We start from the raw sequence: 18,305 nt of genomic DNA, 5'->3' as shown, positions 1-18,305 counted from the left end.
AGAGATTAAAATGAAATATTTTTTCCCCCAGAAATTCAGATATAAAAATGTCATGTACACATATGCATAAATTATTAGGACATACATTTTGGCATAAATAAATAAATAAAAAAATAAAAAAAATAAATTAAATAAATTAAATAAATTAAATAAATTAAATTAAAATGTTACAGAATTTTTGTGATTTCTGTATAAGGTAAATTAAATATTAAATTTATAAAATACAATAAAATACATCCGTTTGCAATCAATTTGCAATAAAGTACTCTCCTGTACTAGGCTTACCAGACACCTTTATGGACCTTTATGGAAATTTAAATAGGAAGATATTTTTCTGTAAAAGATAAAAGTCAGTAACAGCTGGAAAAAAAACCCTACTAGAGTATAATAATTGATATATTAAAAATAAATAAATAAAATATTATATATATTTTTAATATATAGTTTAATGAATAAATATTTTATATGTACTTTACTGGGACACACAATCATGAATAATTTAACGGATTAAATAAAGTCATATGCGCGTGATTAATTATTGATGAATTTTCCCACCTCGTGTAAAATGAACGTACCTGATCACCTTCATTTAAACCCAACGGCGGGCGTGGTCTTGATGACGTATAACCAATCAGATCCGTGGTAGAGCTGGAGGCGGGGTTTGTCAGGATTGTGTGTAGGAAAAAGGCGGGGAAAAAGATTTTGTCCTTCAGTGAGGAATTTTCTGAGTCAGAAGTAGGAAAGTTAGAGAAAAGGCGGTGTGTTAATGGCGGGGCTGTGAGATTAAAGGAAGAGCTGAAAACGGGCTTTCTGGACAGTCCTGGTACTTGGTAATATGGCAAAGGTCAAGCAGAAACTTTTATTCAGGACAGAAAACGTGTCTGGAGGCAGAACAGAGGGCGAATCTGGGAGTTTTGAACAAGGTGGAAGTGCAAAACGTCCTGGGAAGGTAATGTACACTTTACTGTCCTTATGGACATCCGGAACTTTACTGAAATTATAATAAAAAAGGCAGTGCTTTGTTATTAGATATCCCTTTAGTATTCGATCATTAAATTTAAAATAGTGCAGGTGAAACAACTCTGCCTTAAAATGTTAGTTTAGATCATGTTCTTTTATTGTTCTTTTATTATGAATAAATAAGTTTAATAGTTTAAGACAATATATCACCAGATTTATTTATTCTTTTGTCCAACTTACAGAACTAACAAATCTCTATCTATCTATCTATCTATCTATCTATCTATCTATCTATCTATCTATCTATCTATCTATCTATCTGTTTATCTACATGTCTGTCTGTCTGTCTGTCTATCTACATATCTATCTGTCTGTCTGTCTGTCTGTCTGTCTGTTTATCTACATGTCTATCTATCTATCTATCTATCTATCTATCTATCTATCTATCTATCTATCTGTTTATCTACATGTCTGTCTGTCTGTCTGTCTATCTACATATCTATCTGTCTGTCTGTCTGTCTGTCTGTTTATCTATCTATCTATCTATCTATCTATCTATCTATCTATCTATCTATCTATCTATCTATCTATCTATCTATCTATCTATCTGTCTGTCTGTTTATCTACATGTCTGTCTGTCTGTCTGTCTATCTATCTATCTATCTATCTATCTATCTATCTATCTATCTATCTATCTATCTATCTGTCTGTCTGTCTGTCTGTCTGTCTGTCTGTCTGTCTGTCTGTCTGTCTGTCTGTCTGTTTATCTATCTATCTATCTATCTATCTATCTGTCTGTCTGTCTGTCTGTCTGTCTGTCTATTTATCTGTCTGTCTGTCTATCTATCTATCTGGTTTTCGTCAGAATAACAATAACAATAGTTGTTCCAAAGCCTGTCTCGAGCACACAGGACTACATCCTGGAACGGGACACCAGCCCATCACCGGACACCTGGCACTCACATTCACGCCTTTACCCAATTTAGCTTAGCCAATCCACCAACCAGCATGTGGGAGGAAATAGAAGAACCTGGGAGAACATGCGAATCTCCCAACACCTGGCAACCCAAGCTCAGGATTGTTGTGAGGTGATGCGTCTACCTGCTGCCGCCCTTTTTTTTAATCCTCAAATCCAATAAAACGTTCTGGAGCACCTGAACCAGAGACTAGTTATTAAGAGGAGATAATTGTATTAACCTACGACTCAAGTCTCTGGCCGCAGTATGTTTGTTAAATTGAGATACTGTTTGTCTCGCCAGTGTCTGCACACAGTCAAAACTGGGGGATAAAGTTTTTTTTGGACACCTGATCGTCACACCCGTATGTGGTTCTTCCCCAAACTGTTACCACAGAGGTGGAAGCGCACATTTGTAATACAATCTTCCTGCACTGTCCCTGTAAACAAAGTGAGCTCTATGAAGACATGGTTTGCCAAGTTTGGAAAGGAAGAACACAAGTTTCCCTCTTAAATAAAAGCCCTGACCTCAACCCCACTGCACTGAACACCTTTGGGATGAATTGGAATGCTGACTGCACCCCAGAACTCATCGCCTGTCTTCACTAATGCTCTTGTGGCTGAATGAAGACAAATCTCCACATCCACACTCTAAAATCGACTGAAAATCCTTCCTAGAAGAGTGGAGCTTATTATAACAGCAAAGCGGAACTAAATCTGGAACGGATCACGTGGTCAAGGGTTCACAAACTATTGGTCATATAGTGGATCTTTCATCTGGGGGATATATAAAGTGTATTCTACCCTTGAATATCATTTAAAGTGCATATTTGGACCTTTTGGGATTTAGACTGCTTGTACCATGGGCAAATTCTCAGGTGCCAAAATTTTAGCCATAGCATTTATGATTTTTATGCTAGGGCAGAAATCTGAAGCCTTTTCATCTAAAGCAGCTATCAGACCAAACTTAATTTGGGCTTTGTTATAGTTTCATAATATTCAGTAGTGATCACACTGGTCTTATGCCTCACTGTTTTCTTAGGGATGCTCGATATCTGAGTTTTGTGATATTGGGTCCATCATGCAGTAATGTAATCAGCCAATCAGGTGACAGCAGCACAAAGCATAACGTCATGCAGGTACAGATCAACAAACAAAAAAATCCAGTGAGTTACAGTTTTGTAGGCAGAAACACCCTGTTGATAAGAGATAAGAGAAGTTTAAGACAACAGGAAAGCTAGTAATCACTCTTTACAGCCGTGGTGAGCAGAAAAGCATCTCAGTCCAAAAGCTAGATTCCAGACCGGTGTGCTAAGAACAGAAACCTGAGGCTACAGTGGACCCTGTGTGGGTTACAGAATCCGATCTTCAAATATAACTGGGAAAAGGGAACTCTGAGACACTGGGTCTGACTGTTTTGTTGTACCACATGCTCTGTGTGTGTGTGTGTGTGTTTGCGTGGGCACATGTGTTGTCATGACGGATTAGACAAGCTTGCATTCCTTCGTCAATGCTGGTGTATAATTAGCTTCGTCTCTGCATTGCATGGCCCGTCATGCTCTTGCTCTTGATGTCTGCAGTGTGAGATCACTGAGGTCTCTGATTCCTCATCTGCAGCCTGTTGATAGACAGATCGATGGAGAGATAATACGATGAACTGACAAATAATTCTGTTTTTATTGTTTGTTATAAAACACTGACAATTTGATATATATAGATTCTGTAGTTAGATATCATGCTTTGATTAACTGGTGTCTCTGTGCGTGTGCGTGTGTGTGTGTGTGTGTGTGTGTGTGTTTTCTGCAGGTAAACAGAGTGACAGAGCGGCTCCAGGCCCGCAGGAAGTCTCTCAATGACTCATTAGAAGGAGACGTCAGAGCTTTTTTAGTAAACGAGGCTGAGCTCCACACCTACGATGACCTGACCAAAGTCAATCCTGTAACCCCAACCACAGGTACACACACACACAGCGACATGACTACTCTGTTTACACCGTTGCATAATTGGTCCAAGTCTATATTGTTTGAGGAGTTAAGATTTTAAAGCTTTTGTTAATTATTCATAAAACATATAACAATATAGCGACAGTAACCTGCAGTAACCTACAGTAACATGTAATCTCCTGCCTGAGCATACATTAACAAATATCATCCAGTATTAATATTATACTCTTCTTCTTACCTTCTTCAGTCTCCTACAGGGGAGCTAGACAGAAATACTTTAGTAGTAGTTTATCTAGTTATATTTTAATTCATTTTTATTTAATTAATGTCTTTTGTTTATAATTATAATCAGTTTTCCTTCATTCTCCCTCATATCTCTTCTCCCCTCATATTTCTTTCTTTCTTTCTTTCTTTCTTTCTTTCTTTCTTTCTTTCTTTCTTTCTTTCTTTCTTTCTTTCTTTCTTTCTTTCTTTCTTTCTTTCTTTCTTTCTTTCTTTCTTTCTTTCTTGTTTACTTTCTTCTTTCCCTTTCTTTTAGCCTTTCTCTTTGAAGTCTTTGTGAAGTCTTTTTCTCTCTCTCTCTCTCTCTCTCTCTCTCTCTCTCTCTCTCGCTCTTTTCCTTCCTTCCTTCCTTCCTTCCTTCCTTCTTTGCCTCTACTGATTCTTTCTTTCTTTTTTCCCCTTTCTTTCAGCCTGTCTCTTTATCATCTCTGTTAAGTCTTTTTCTCTCTCTCTCTCTCTCTCTCTCTCTCTCTCTCTCTCTCTCTCTCTCTCTCTGTCTCTCTCTCTCTCTCCTTTCCTTCCTTCCTTCCTTCCTTCCCTCTACTGTTTCTTTCTTTCTTTTTTCCCCTTTCTTTCAGCCTGTCTCTTTGTAGTCTCTGTTAAGTCTGTCTTCTTTCTTTCTTTCTTTCTTTCTTTCTTTCTTTCTTTCTTTCTTTCTTTCTCTCTTTCTTTCTCTCTTTCTTTCTCTCTTTCTTTCTCTCTTTCTTTCTCTCTTTCTTTCTCTCTTTCTTTCTCTCTTTCTTTCTCTCTTTCTTTCTTTCTCTCTTTCTCTCTTTCTCTCTCATTCTTGCTTTTCTTTCTTTCCTTCTTTTCACATTAACCCAATAACATTTATAAATTATTGTGTGTGTGTGTGTGTGTGTGTGTGTGTGTGTGTGTGTGTGTGTGTGTGTGTGTAAAACAGTGCTAAAATGCCTGCAGGCACGTTACAGTGCGCGAGTGTTTTATACCCACGCCGGCTGCACGCTGGTGGCAATGAACCCCTTCCAGCCCATTCCTCACCTTTACTCTCTGGACGTGATGCGCGAGTATCACACAGCTTCCCAACCGCAGGTACACCTCCAGTCTCTTCATATATACAGGATGTACACTGCATTAACTGATGTTTATATATTGATATCTTGCAGGAAAAATCCAGTGTTTGGCATGCGTAAGTGAACTGAGCTTAAACATATGAGTTAAAAGATTTTTATCACGTGTCTTTTCTGCAAAATATCTGCTGCAAAATACTCAGCATCCATTAGCACTAGTAGCACTGAGTAAATATTTGCGTGGTTGGAGGGCAGGTAGGATGAACACAAAAGCAGAATGAGTGGTCTTGCACCATGTATTTTTGTTTATGTTCTACTATAATATTGTCAGTCAGACATTAGTGACGGACGTGAAAATGATTTGAAATTGTGTGCACAGTAAATGAATCCAGTGCGCTGATTATATACTGGTGTTTTATTACTGCATGGTAACCTTGAAAAACCTTGTTCTAGTGTTTGTTTTGCCATTTGAGTGCATTTTATGGTACAGTGAACTTCAGGAAGTGTAAAATAAATCAGAGGTACAAACCTGACACACAAAGGCTTGCTTTACAAAGTGTTTTCCGGCTTTATTTACATCACTTTATATGGCAGTGAGCAGGCCAGGTTAGTGCCTTATTATGCACTTTATTGACAAACGTTTTGGGACACCCCTCCAAATCATTGAATTCAGGTGGTGGTGTTTTTTTTAGGGCTTGGGCACAAAGCAAGGTCCATAAAGACATGGATGAGCGAGTTTGGTGTGGAGGAACTTGACTCGAACTTGACTGACCTCAACCCGATAGAATACCTTTGTGATGAATTCAAGCAGAGACTCTGGGATGTCTGCCTTTACATGCACATGAATTTAATATGGAGTTGGCCCGCCCTTTGCAGCTGTAACAGCTTCATCTCTACTGGGAAGGCTTTCCACAAGGTTTAGGAGTGTGTTTATGGGAGTTTTTGACCATTCCTCTAGAAGCGCATTTGTGAGGTCAGGCACTGATGTTGGATAAGAAGGTCTGGCTCGAAGTCTCCCCTATAATTCATCCCAAAGGTGTTCTATCAGGTTGAGGTCAGGACTCTGTGAAGTTCCTCCACACCAAACTCGCTCATCCATGTCTTTATGGACCTTGCTTTGTGCACTGGTGTGCATCATGTTGGAACAGGAAGGGATCATCCCCAAACTGTTCCCACAAAGTTGGGAGCATGAAATTGTCCAAAATGTCTTGGTTTGAAGCTGAAGCATTAAGAGATGCTTAATGCTCAAGCCCCTGAAAAACAACACCTGAATTCAATGATTTGGAGGGGTGTCCCAAAACTTTTGGCAATATAGTGTAGATAGTATAGTGTATTATCTTGACATTAATGACCAGGGTGTCTGAAAGCCTTCATACAGACAGATTTTTGTGTTTTGTGCAGGACTTTAAGCCTCACATCTTCATTGTTGCCGAAGAAGCTTACAGGAACGTTCAGGGCCAAGTTGAACCCGTCAACCAATCACTAGTGGTCTCAGGGGAGAGCGGAGCCGGGAAGGTGGGTAGAGTCAAAATGTGTTTTTTTTCTTATTTTGCTTGACTTGTTATGTTGAATTAGCGTCACTGTGTTTCTCTCTTTAGACATGGACTTCACGCTGCCTCATGAAGTATTACGCCACAGTGGCTGCCTCGTCTCAGAAGTGCCAGCACACGGTGGAGAGGATAGAGAGACGAGTGCTGGACTCGAACCCCATCATGGAAGCCTTTGGTGAGAGAGAGAGAGAGATGACATGACTGAAAGGAAAGAAAAAATGAGTCATGAATTAATGAGTCAAACTGGAGTTTATAGGGAAAGAAAAGAAAGAAATAATAAGCAAGGTTAGCTCAAGATACTTGCTGAGTGAGAGAAAGCGGCACACTGTACATCTTTCCATCTGAACCTGAACCAATCAAATACAATACCAAAAAATCCATACCAGCATTTTGTATCAAGTTAGTCTATCATTAATGCAATCTTGGATGCTGTAATTGTCATTTTCATATGCTGTAGCTAGATGCTTTGTGGATGGAAAACATTTGGATGGATTCGGAACATATTCCTCTTCTCATCTTTATGCTCTTGTGTCTTGTTTGTGAGATTCTGCTATACATTCCAGGCTGTAAGGAATCTTTTTTTATTTCCCCTACTCTGTCCCATACAGGCAATGCTTGCACTTTACGCAACAACAACAGCAGCCGCTTCGGAAAGTACATCCAGCTCCAGCTGAACAGGTCAGTCAGTATTTCCACTGTTTTTGTCATGTATTGTTCACACGTATCCAACACTCACGCGAATAAACAACGAAGCGACAGGCCGCTATTCAATTCCACACACTATGAAAGTCTGCTTCATTTGTCTCAGTTTAATGTAAACATTACTGCAACAAACACGCATTAAAAAGATTAGGTCTCATTTTTTTGGGGCCCAATCCTGAATTTAGTTTGTAAATAATGAATAATAATTACGTGAATAATTTTGCCGCGTAATATGCGTCATGCACTGTGTATTCTGACACCTTTCTATCAGAACCAGCATTAACTTCTTCAGTAATTTGAGCAACAGTAGCTCGTCTGTTGGATCGGATCACACGGGCCAGCCTTCACTCCCCACGTGCATCAATAAGCCTTGACCGCCCATGACCCTGTCGCCGGTTCACCACTGTTCCTTCCTTGGACCACTTTTGATAGATACTGACCACTGCAGACCAGGAACACCCCACAAGAGCTGTAATTTTGGAGATGATCCAGTGGTCTAGCCATCACAATTTGGCCCTTCATCAAACTCGCTCAAATCCTTACGCTTGTCCATTTTTCCTGCTTCTAACACATCAACTTTGAGGACAAAATGTTCACTTGCTGTTTAATATATCCCACCCACTAACAGGTGCCATGATGAGGAGATCATCAGTGTTATTCACTTCACCTGGCAGTGGTCATAATGTTATGCCTGATCGTTGTATAGTGCCTGGTGTTTCTTAGATTTTTATTACAGCCCAAACACACCACCACTATCTTCCACAAGCGTCCCTGCACTGTACTTTATCCTTTATCACTTAGATTTACACTGAACTCTGACTGTTCTTGTTCTTGTACTCCCACTGCGACGCTTTATAATAAAACTTTTGTTAGTAACATTTCTCAATACAATCAACATTGTGTAATGCCAGTTTTTATTCACTATACTATAATAGTTGCATGGTCAGTGTATAAATAACAGTTAAGATTTTGGCAGCAAGTGCATCTTGTATCAGAAGTTAGACGTTACACATTTACAAGAGATACACCTAGAGTGACTTGTGTACTTGTAAAAATGCAGGCTGAAAGCTAATGAGAGATTTTTCTCATTTGTCATGCAGTTCTCAGTTGCTGGTAGGAGCCTCGGTGCAAACTTATCTCCTAGAGAAGACCAGGGTGGCATTTCAAGCCCCGAACGAGAGAAATTTCCACATATTTTACCAGGTGAATACACGTTCTTTATTGGACCAAATTCAGTGCTGCTCAAAGCTGTAACTGAGATCTGGAAATGCTAAAGATGTACTGGAATGAGTGGAAAATGTACAATACAAAAAATTACTGCTTTACTACTGACCGTTACAAAGAGCCTACACTGGAGACTCCTGGCGAAAATGACTTAACTAAACATTTCATCAGAGAAAAATGAACTATGTCAATGGTTAGTCCCAGTGCATTAGTATAAAGCCTGAGCTACTGTTATAGAAAAATAATCAACACCTTCTGACTACTCTGAATTGAGAATTCATCACTGCTCTAGGGACATATTATTATCTTGACAGATTAGCAATGTCTGTCTGCTGTGTATAAATTCACTAAAGGATTTGACGTGCAATAGTAGAATGTTTTCAGAGCTTGAAGAAATTGGTTAAAAGTAAAAGTAAGGGGTGCCATTACTTTTACACGCTGCATTATGAAAGCCACATCTGATTATGTAACCTTGTGGAGAATTGTGATTTTATTTGTCGTTTAGATGATGAAGGGGGCCACAGAAGAACAGAGGCAGGAATGGGAGATGCCATGTGACCAGAAGTTCACCTGGTTGCCAAATGCAGAGAAATCCTTAGAAGGTTCTCCTTCATTCTATCTTTTCTGTTACGTTTCTTTAGTTTTTTTTACAGTCATTCATTCTCTCTCTTTCTTTTTCTTACTTGAATATCACTACAGAGGATTGCTTCCAGGAAACAGTTGAAGCCATGGTCAACCTTGGTATTGATGCCCACAAGCGTGCACAGATTTTCAGGGTAAGATCTTCCCCAAGGCCCTTATTAGACTCAGCAACAAAAGTATTGGCGCCCTGCATAGCCGTGAGTGTGTAAATAAGGAATGCAGTGAGTTATATTAAACGTTTCAGCATATGAGGAGGGTTTTTGTAGTGCTATATTTTTACTTCAAAATTATTGGCACCCCTGAAATTAATATTTTGACAAAACCTCCCATGTGACGGATATAGTTTTGTGAAAAAAGAGTGCTTATAAGAAACATTTTGTAGGAATATGGAAGATATAAATAATTGAGTGTAAGATTATTTTATACAATTTATTATTTATTATTATTTTTATGCATTTTTATGCCTTTGGCATTTAATGCTGCCTGTAATTCTGAAGATGAATGTGTATGTGTATATATATATGTATGTGTGTGTGTATATATGTATTTATGTGTATATATATATATATATATATATATATATATATATATATATATATATATATATATATATATATATATATATATATAATATTGATTTTAATATAATCGTATAGATCCTGGCAGGTCTTCTGCAGCTGGGGAATGTGAACTTCAGTCCAGCTCCTGAGTCTGAGCCCTGTGGCCTCGATCAACAGTCCAAAGGTAAATAAGAATGACGAAGACTGTTCTCTTGCTGCCTGTAGAAAAATATCACAATAACGTTCTCCATGTTCTCCTGATGAATTTGTTTGCTTTAGGGTTCTGTGTTAGAGACTAAGTCTAAATGTTAAATCCAAAAGAGATCAGGGTTTAAGTTGCATTTTTATTGTTTAAATGAATAACTTTCTCTTTAAATTTCTCTTGAAATTTAGCTGAGTTAAACAGCTATTATTTTGTGTGTCTGACTTCGAGTGTGTTTCTGCTTTTTATTATGCGTTCAGGTTTCCTAGGGAAGACGGCGGCTCTGTTGCGTGTGCCGGCAGATGAGCTGCGGGAGTGTGTGAGCATCCGGACGCTGCGTGCGGGAAAACAGAGCGCTCTGCTCAAGCCCTGTTCACAGAGCGAGTGTGTTGTTCGCAGGGACTGTCTTGCTAAAGTCATCTACGCACGGTGAGCCTCATACACCACCACAGCACATTAGCACACATCTGCATGTTAGTTAAAAGCTTAAGGCCAGATTTGTGTGTGAAGTTATGGATTATTTAATGCAGTGTCATGTCATATTTATTTGTTGCACTTGTTGAATTCTTTATATTTAATTTTATTATAATTTCTTGTAATTGTTTCTTTTCTCCTTTTTTAAAAAAATTGTTTTTATTTTATATCTATTATTTTAAGTTTGATTTTGTTTTTGTTTTTTTCTTCTATTTTACCTTATTCTTTACTTTTTTTTTTTTTTACTTATGTTTTTTTTGCTTTATTTTTCTGTTGTTTTTTCTTCTGATTCTTTTCACTAATGTATTTAAATGCTTTAATTTGCATTTAATTAAAATGTCCACAGTGTTGTCAATCATTAAACATACATATTTGTTTATTATTGGAGCTAGGCCAAATTAGTTTAAATGATTTATTATTTATATGTTTATATAATTATTTATTACGTATATGTACTTTTGCCTGACAGACTGTTTGACTGGCTGGTCGGCTTCATCAACAGCAGCATGTGTGCGGACGACTCCAAGTGGTGCAACTTCATTGGTATACAACTTTCTCTTCCTGTCCGTCCACCATCTGCTTTCCCGCTTTTATGTGACACAGGACCATTTTCTGCATTTGTTTTTCAACCCTAATTTTCTTCGTAGGCCTTTTGGATGTGTACGGCTTTGAGTGTTTCCTGCTAAACAACCTGGAGCAGCTATGTATTAACTATGCCAATGAGAAGCTGCAGCAGCACTTTGTAGCTCACTATCTAAAGGCCCAGCAGGAGGAATACGTGTCCGAGGGTCTGCAGTGGTCTTTCGTCCGCTACCAAGACAACCAGAGATGCCTGGATCTGATCGAGGGAAATCCCACCAGCATCTTCTCCCTTCTTAATGAGGTTTAGTACAGACCAGAATATGAGAACGTACTCTACTTTTTTGTGTTCAGTCCTATGTTAATGCATTATAACACAATATGGTGTTACATGTCATCCAGGAGTGCCGTCTGAACAGGGCCTCCGACGCAAAGCAGTTCCGGGAGCGTCTACAGAAGGAGCTCTCTGACAACGGCAGTATGAGCTGGGACAAGTTTAGCAAGCAACCACATTTCATTGTGGCTCACTACGCAGGCAAAGTTAGCTACCAGATCGAGGGCATGATGGAGAAGAATAAGGTACAGCGAATATACTGTATGTGTATGATTCTAAGAGATGAAAGTGGTCATGTAGACAGCATAGTTGTCGTGTTAGAACATGAAACATACACCCTGAAACTGTTTTTTTTTTTCCTATGTGTAGGATCCAGTTCCCCCTGAACTCCTCAGCTTGCTGCAAAAGTCAGAGGATCCTCTGCTGCAGAGTCTCTTTGCAGACACAGAAACCGAAGGAAAGCCTCACGGCCACAGCAAAGTCGTCACTGTCGTCTCTAAATTCAAGGTAAATTACATATTTACAAAATGACGGTAGTGGACAAAAATATAGCAAGGGCTGTACGAGTCTTTTGCACTTTTAGAGAAACGTCCTGGAATGCAGTCATACAAGCGACTAAACCGTGTATGTTTCAGCCTGAACTATTCTTAAAGCCTCTAATTACAGGTTTAATGTGGTTTAACGAAACCAAACTCAGAGCAGCGCTCATCCAGTTTTCTTTATACACTTTTTATAAATTGCCCTGAATGAGATGTGATCACATTTTAAATGTGAAAATTGACTGAAATAAAATTGCATGTAAATTGAAACAAAAGGCTTCGGACTGGTCACCTTTAGCCTATAATGAAACGTTTCCATTCTGATGGGAGTGGTCTCTTCCAGGCTGACCCCGCCCCCATCCACGGTCTTAACAGAGACCTAACTGAAGAACTGTTGGAGATTTTGGAGCACATTTTGGAAATGGAAAAACCATCAATACCACTATCTTTTGAAAATTAAAGGAGAAGTTCACTTTCGGAACAAAAATCTACAAATAATTTCCATCCAAGATATCCATGTCTTTCTTTCCTCAGTCGTAAAGAAATGATGTTTTTTGAGGAAAACATTTCAGGATTTTTCCCCATATAGTGGACTTCAGTGGTGCCGACGAGTTTGGACTTCCAAAATGCAGTTTAAATGCAGCTTCATAGAGCTCTGAACGATCCCAGCCCAGGAAGAAGGGTCTTATCTTGCAAAACGATCAGTCATTTTCTTATTAAAATAAAAAAATTCTATACTTTTTAACCACAAAAGCTCGTCTAGCACTAGCTCCGCGATGCGCGTCCGCGACGCTACGTACTACGTAATCACATCGAAAGGTCACATGTGAAATAGGCATAACTACAGACCTAGTGTTTACTAGTGTGGAGAAGGAGGACCGCTCCGAAGTTGTTGCATGTGGAATGAAACAAAGTTATATGTACCGTTTTGTTAATAAAGAGCATTTGACTTCCTCGGTCTTTGCACGTTTGCTTTGTAGCTTTATAGTTCCGCCTATGTCACGCGTGACCTTTCGATGTGATTATGTAGTACGTTGCCTTTTATTATTCTAAGCAAGTGACCGATCGTTTTGCAAGATAAGACCCTTCTTCCTGGGCTGGGATCGTTTATAGCTCTATGAAGCTGCATTTAAACTGCATTTTGGACGGTCAAACCTGCGGGTACCATTGAAGTCCACTATATGGAGAAAAATCCTGAAACTTCTCCTTTAACTTAATTGAAATAAATAAGAGTTATGGTGCAATAGGTTAAATGAACAGTATACAGATAATGGTAAACAGCATGATGCATGCAGTATGATGCAGTAGATGCGTAAAGCGATTAGTGCAAATAGCAGATGTGCAAATAACAATAACACTTCACTACCTGTAACCACCTGGCAGTTCTGCTCCACCCTGTACATTCTGCCACATTCTGTATATACTGTGTATATACACACACACACACACAGTATGTATATCTGTATATACACTGTATATTTTCTCTGTTACTGTTGTACATACAATGTATATAATGCACATATATTGCACGAATATATAATTATATTTTTCTTTGCACTCTATCTATCTATCTATCTATCTATCTATCTATCTATCTATCTATCTATCTATCTATCTATCTATCTATCTATCTATCTATAATGTGTATAGAGTTATGGTAGAGTACAAGTACTTACAAATAATAGCAGTAATGTTCAATACAGTATAATATGGTGCATAATGCTGATGTTTAGTTATTAAGTGGAAGCCGACAGCTGAGCTCTACTGAAGGGAGAAAGCAGTTCATGAGTCCTAATGGTTACTAAATAACAATTGTATTAAAATATCGGTTTGTAGAACTCCTTGGAGAATTTGATGAAGATTCTGCACAGCACCACTCCTCATTACACACGCTGCATTAAACCCAATCCCGACTGCAAGCCGCTTACCTTCCAGAAGGAAGAGGTGAGGGCAACAATCTCCACATCTTCTGATTGCATGTATTCTCTATATTTTAGCTCTATAGTATCATTATAGTCCGGTGTTAAAATATATTAAATTCAGGAAAAAAATGTTTTAAATAGTGAGTGATGGTGTTTGATTTGTTTGTAGGTCATCACCCAGCTGGAGGCATGTGGTATAGTGGAGACCATTCACATCAGCGCTGCAGGTTTCCCTATCAGGTAACACACCAGTCTGTCCTATTAGATCACTCAAATGGTAAATGCAGTCTAGTACAAATGTTTGCATTTCTTTATGACAAAATGAAGATGATTGTATAATGATAAGACATTTAGTGTGAGGTTTCATAGTGGTACTCCGTGGAAATGACAAAAATGGTCAAATTGTGTGGACAGAATTAATTCACTGCAGACCGGGAACACCCCACAAGAGCTGCAGATTTGGAGATGCTCTGATCCAGTCATCTAACCATCACAATTTGGCCCTTCGTCAAACTCGCTCAAATCCTTACGCTTGTCCATTTTTCCTGCTTCTAACACATCAACTTTGAGGACAAAATGTTCACTTGCTGCCTAATATATCCCACCCACTAACAGGTGCCATGATGAGGAGATCATCAGTGTTATTCACCTCACCTCTCAGTGCTCATAATGTTATATGTTGTTAAAGTTATACAGTATATGCGATTGTTATTTTTAATTATATGCAAATATTTACGCAGGGTTCCCTATGACAACTTTATCCAGCGTTACAGGCTGATCTCCAACACCAGACTCCTGGCTCAAGGTGGGATACAGACGATATTTCATTTCTATTCTTGAAATTCTTCCATCTGCTCTCTCCTTATGTAATCTTTTTCTTTCCTTTCCTGTATTTGCAGTTCTCTGCTCATCCTATCCTTCTTTCCATCCTAACGGGAAGCACAATCAGTTGTTTACATTTAGAACGAGACGAGGCGTAGGTTAACTAGGTTGCTAGATATCTCAGGTAAATGTGCACATGCCTTTTGTGGAGGAATCAACAGATCAACAGCATCATTTGGCATGCGCTTTCTAACTTTGTCTTAGTGATCTTTATAATTACAGCTGATCAGTGCAAATGGATTGGCTTTTTCAGCTTCTTTACATTTCATACTCTTCCTTTGTGTCACCTGTGAAAAGGGTTTCTGTTTTCTCTAAATAAAGATCAGATGGTGTAGTTAGTATATGTATGTAGGATCTATACTCAACAATGCCACTGACTTTGTTCCGCTCTAGGAGCTGAAAACGAGGCTCAGATCGCTCTAGGCCCCGCCGTACAGGACATTCTGAATGCAGTCCTGAGGACCAAGTCTTCTGCCCCCAACAACAACAACAACGTGATGGTGCATTGTGGGAAGACCAAAGTGTTCCTGACGCATGCCATGGTAACGCCACATCAGTCTTCTTAGCATTATAATTTGATGAATACAAGACTTAATAATAAGATACAAAAAAACTACTAAAGTGAGAAAACATTCACACTGGTAGTTTAGCACAAAACAGAGCAGAGTTCATTTTAAAAAATTAGTAATGTGAAACCGGTATGGTGGACCAGGAAATGCACCACGGTCCCGAACCCGAGACTCCCTGTAGGAGGTGATGTGAGTTCGGGTTGCACCAGAACTGTGCCGTGAATGTGAACGCAACCCGTACTCAGGTCTGCACTTGTTCAGGAACCTGTATATGTTTACATGTTTAGCCAAAAACGACATTATTTAATTCCACAGCACACACGTATCATGAGTGGCAGGGCAACATCACAGGAGGTGAGGTTAGACGCCTTACTGTGCATAATGGCTCCAAAACAATGAAAAAGAATGAAATATGGTAAACATGGTAAAATGCACTGGAGTTTGATAGAATCAAGTGAGACTGAATCAAGGATCAAGGAAGATTGATTGTCATTTCAGAGCACGTGGTACATTAAAGGGATGGAAACTAAGTACTGAGGTCCAAGTGATAGCAGCCGAAAAATATACAATCTTAGAAAAAACTATAAATGCAGTCACACTTGGATTCGGACCACAGCAGACGCACCCAGTGTTAAAGCCACTTGAGAAAAGTATTCCTTCATCACTGAAGAATTTTTGTGTTTCTGTGAAATGTGTTTTTCTAGTTGGAGCTATTGGAGGAGCAGAGGTACAGAGTGCTCTCTCAGAAGGCCTTCTCCATCCAGTGTTGCTGGCGCAGACACCAGCGCCGCCAGCGAGCCATCAGGACAAAGTGTGCCACATTCATACAAGCAGGTACAACATCTACAACATGCAGGACACCCCACATTCCTGATTGTGACCTGTTGAGGTGCCATTGGCTGTTTCAGGATGAGCTCTCTGCCCCTATAATCCATGTGTTTCTGTGTATTTCAGTGGTGCGGGGCTGGCTGGTTAGGAGAGAGGTGAGGAGATGGCGTAAAGCTGCTACAGTCATCCAGAATAAATGGAGATCTTGGAGGGTGAGTGTTTAAGACCACTGAACTCTTGATTATTTTTATACACCTGACTCCATTATCAATGCTGTGATAGAGGTTGACTAATAGAATAGATTTCAGTTAAACATTATTTCCCTTTCCTCTTTTTCCCAGGCTTTGATGGACTCCCTGGCGGAGGCGGAGTTGGACAACGCTGAAGACCTGCAGGAGGAGGAAGAGGCACGCTCCTTCCTGTTTCAGAGAGGTTCTGTACCGCTCTCCAGTTTCCCCAATCCTCAAGCAGTCAGCAGCTTGCCTCTGGGCCTGGCTATGTCCTTCACCCCCAGTGTCACCGTGACTCTGACCACTACAGGTTTCCACAAGATCATGTCCATCATGGCCACGCTAAAGATCCCTTTCAGGAACGGAGAGTACAAAGTGGAGACCAACCAGTTCAAACACGGCGTGGCCTCCATCCGGGCACAGCCACAGGTGAGACCTCCAAGCTGAGCGCTGAATAAGTTTAGTCTAAGTAAGTTATCTGATATAGTACACGATTTTAGCTGCAAGGCGTAACAGCAGTTTTTAGCTTCACAGACACGCCTTCTGCCTGATCATGGATTCATCCTCTTTAATCCGTCACACAGTTGTTTTACAGTACGCTTCTCTCTACAGGGCTCTGTGAAGCTCCACATGCAGAGATCTCCTCTCCGCTACGCCGACATGTACCCAGGATCCCACACTGACCAAGTGACCGGGTTTAATCAGATTCTGCTGGAAAATTCATGAACGTGTGCATTTGCTACTCTGTACAGTCCCTCCAGGATTTTTTGTGATTGTTACCGAAATTTGTTTTGCAATTTTGTACTTCTACTTCTCGAATTAAGAGAAATTGCAAGCACGTGATTCTTCTAAACTCCTACGAGTAAAGAGACATAAGTAGCTGCTTTCTCTGATGGCCGTTTTGACGTATTTAAATAGAAAAGCTTTGGCTGAACGTACATCTTGGCCTAAATTTGCGGAAAATCTGGGGTAATTTGGGAAAAATTGCAAGCTTCTCTGAATGTTGCTTGATTTTTGCGCTCAAATCGTGAAATCCTGGAGGGACTGTCTCTTCTCTCATCAACCAAAGTAAGCGAAACCCGAACCGATGCACCTTCTTAATGCACAAAAAGGAATGAATCTACTTCAGGTCTATGTTTTGCTGTGTATATATTCTGTCTGTTATCATGTACGTGCCTTTTGTAAATGACTATTTTATACGTATTTATTCTGACATTACGCTTCCGGCATGAGGAATCCGATTTTATAATCAAAAGTCTGTAATATTTATTTGATTAGAGATTATTCTGAAAGGTAATAGTGCACAGGGAAACACTAAAGACATGTTTGCACTGGAGATATAAGTGTATTTCAGAATTGCGGGGGGAAAAACACTACCTGAGTCCAACATTAGATGTAAAGCATATCAGGAATCAAACATGATCTTGATTAATCAGGTATTCCTTTAATTGATTTAATTTCATTCGACACATGACCAAACCAGACGTCTTTTCAGGAATGATTAAAATCTTGGAAAAACATGATATTAACTGGAACGTTTCTGTACGGTTTAGTACTGTGTACTTGATGTACATTTCTGCTTTATTCAAGGCTTATTGCACAGACCAATAAAAACACTACTTTTATATAGAGAACAGTAGCATTTATGATTTGTGCGGCAATGGATTTCTATGTGTTTTTACTATATTTTCTATGTATTTCAATGTTCATGTACTGTATTGGAAATCTGGTACATTTTTGAGTACTTGACATTGTACTACTCATGTTCAGGAGAATCTTTGGACATTACTTGGCTTAAATGTAGTTTTGTCCCGTTTATCATGACTGTAAACAAGCTAATAAATTTAATATGGCACGTTGGAGTTGTGGAACTGATTTAAGGAAGAAGGTATTCGTT

The 18,305-nt window shown here is 39.2% G+C and overlaps 1 protein-coding gene across 1 annotated transcript; it reads left to right on the top strand.

Annotated features, from left to right (window-relative positions):
• Positions 1–705: 705 nt before the first annotated feature.
• LOC131348446 (unconventional myosin-XIX) lies at positions 706–18,042 on the top strand. Its single transcript, XM_058383402.1, has 23 exons — positions 706–949; positions 3,722–3,869; positions 5,045–5,193; positions 6,573–6,686; positions 6,770–6,896; positions 7,330–7,399; positions 8,524–8,626; positions 9,153–9,249; positions 9,347–9,423; positions 9,946–10,033; positions 10,312–10,480; positions 10,995–11,068; positions 11,173–11,408; positions 11,507–11,683; positions 11,808–11,945; positions 13,814–13,921; positions 14,069–14,139; positions 14,640–14,704; positions 15,175–15,323; positions 16,055–16,184; positions 16,305–16,390; positions 16,520–16,837; positions 17,021–18,042. Exons 1-23 carry the CDS (start codon positions 836–838, stop codon positions 17,132–17,134), a joined length of 2,922 nt encoding a protein of 973 aa, XP_058239385.1. The 5' UTR covers positions 706–835; the 3' UTR covers positions 17,135–18,042.
• Positions 18,043–18,305: the final 263 nt, after the last annotated feature.

Source organism: Hemibagrus wyckioides, linkage group LG28 (genome assembly GCF_019097595.1).
Source record: "Hemibagrus wyckioides isolate EC202008001 linkage group LG28, SWU_Hwy_1.0, whole genome shotgun sequence".
In the NCBI taxonomy this organism is placed as follows: Eukaryota; Metazoa; Chordata; class Actinopteri; order Siluriformes; family Bagridae; genus Hemibagrus; species Hemibagrus wyckioides.
The sequence above is the reverse complement of the archived record's forward strand: the minus strand, read 5'-3'. Positions and strand labels throughout refer to the sequence as shown.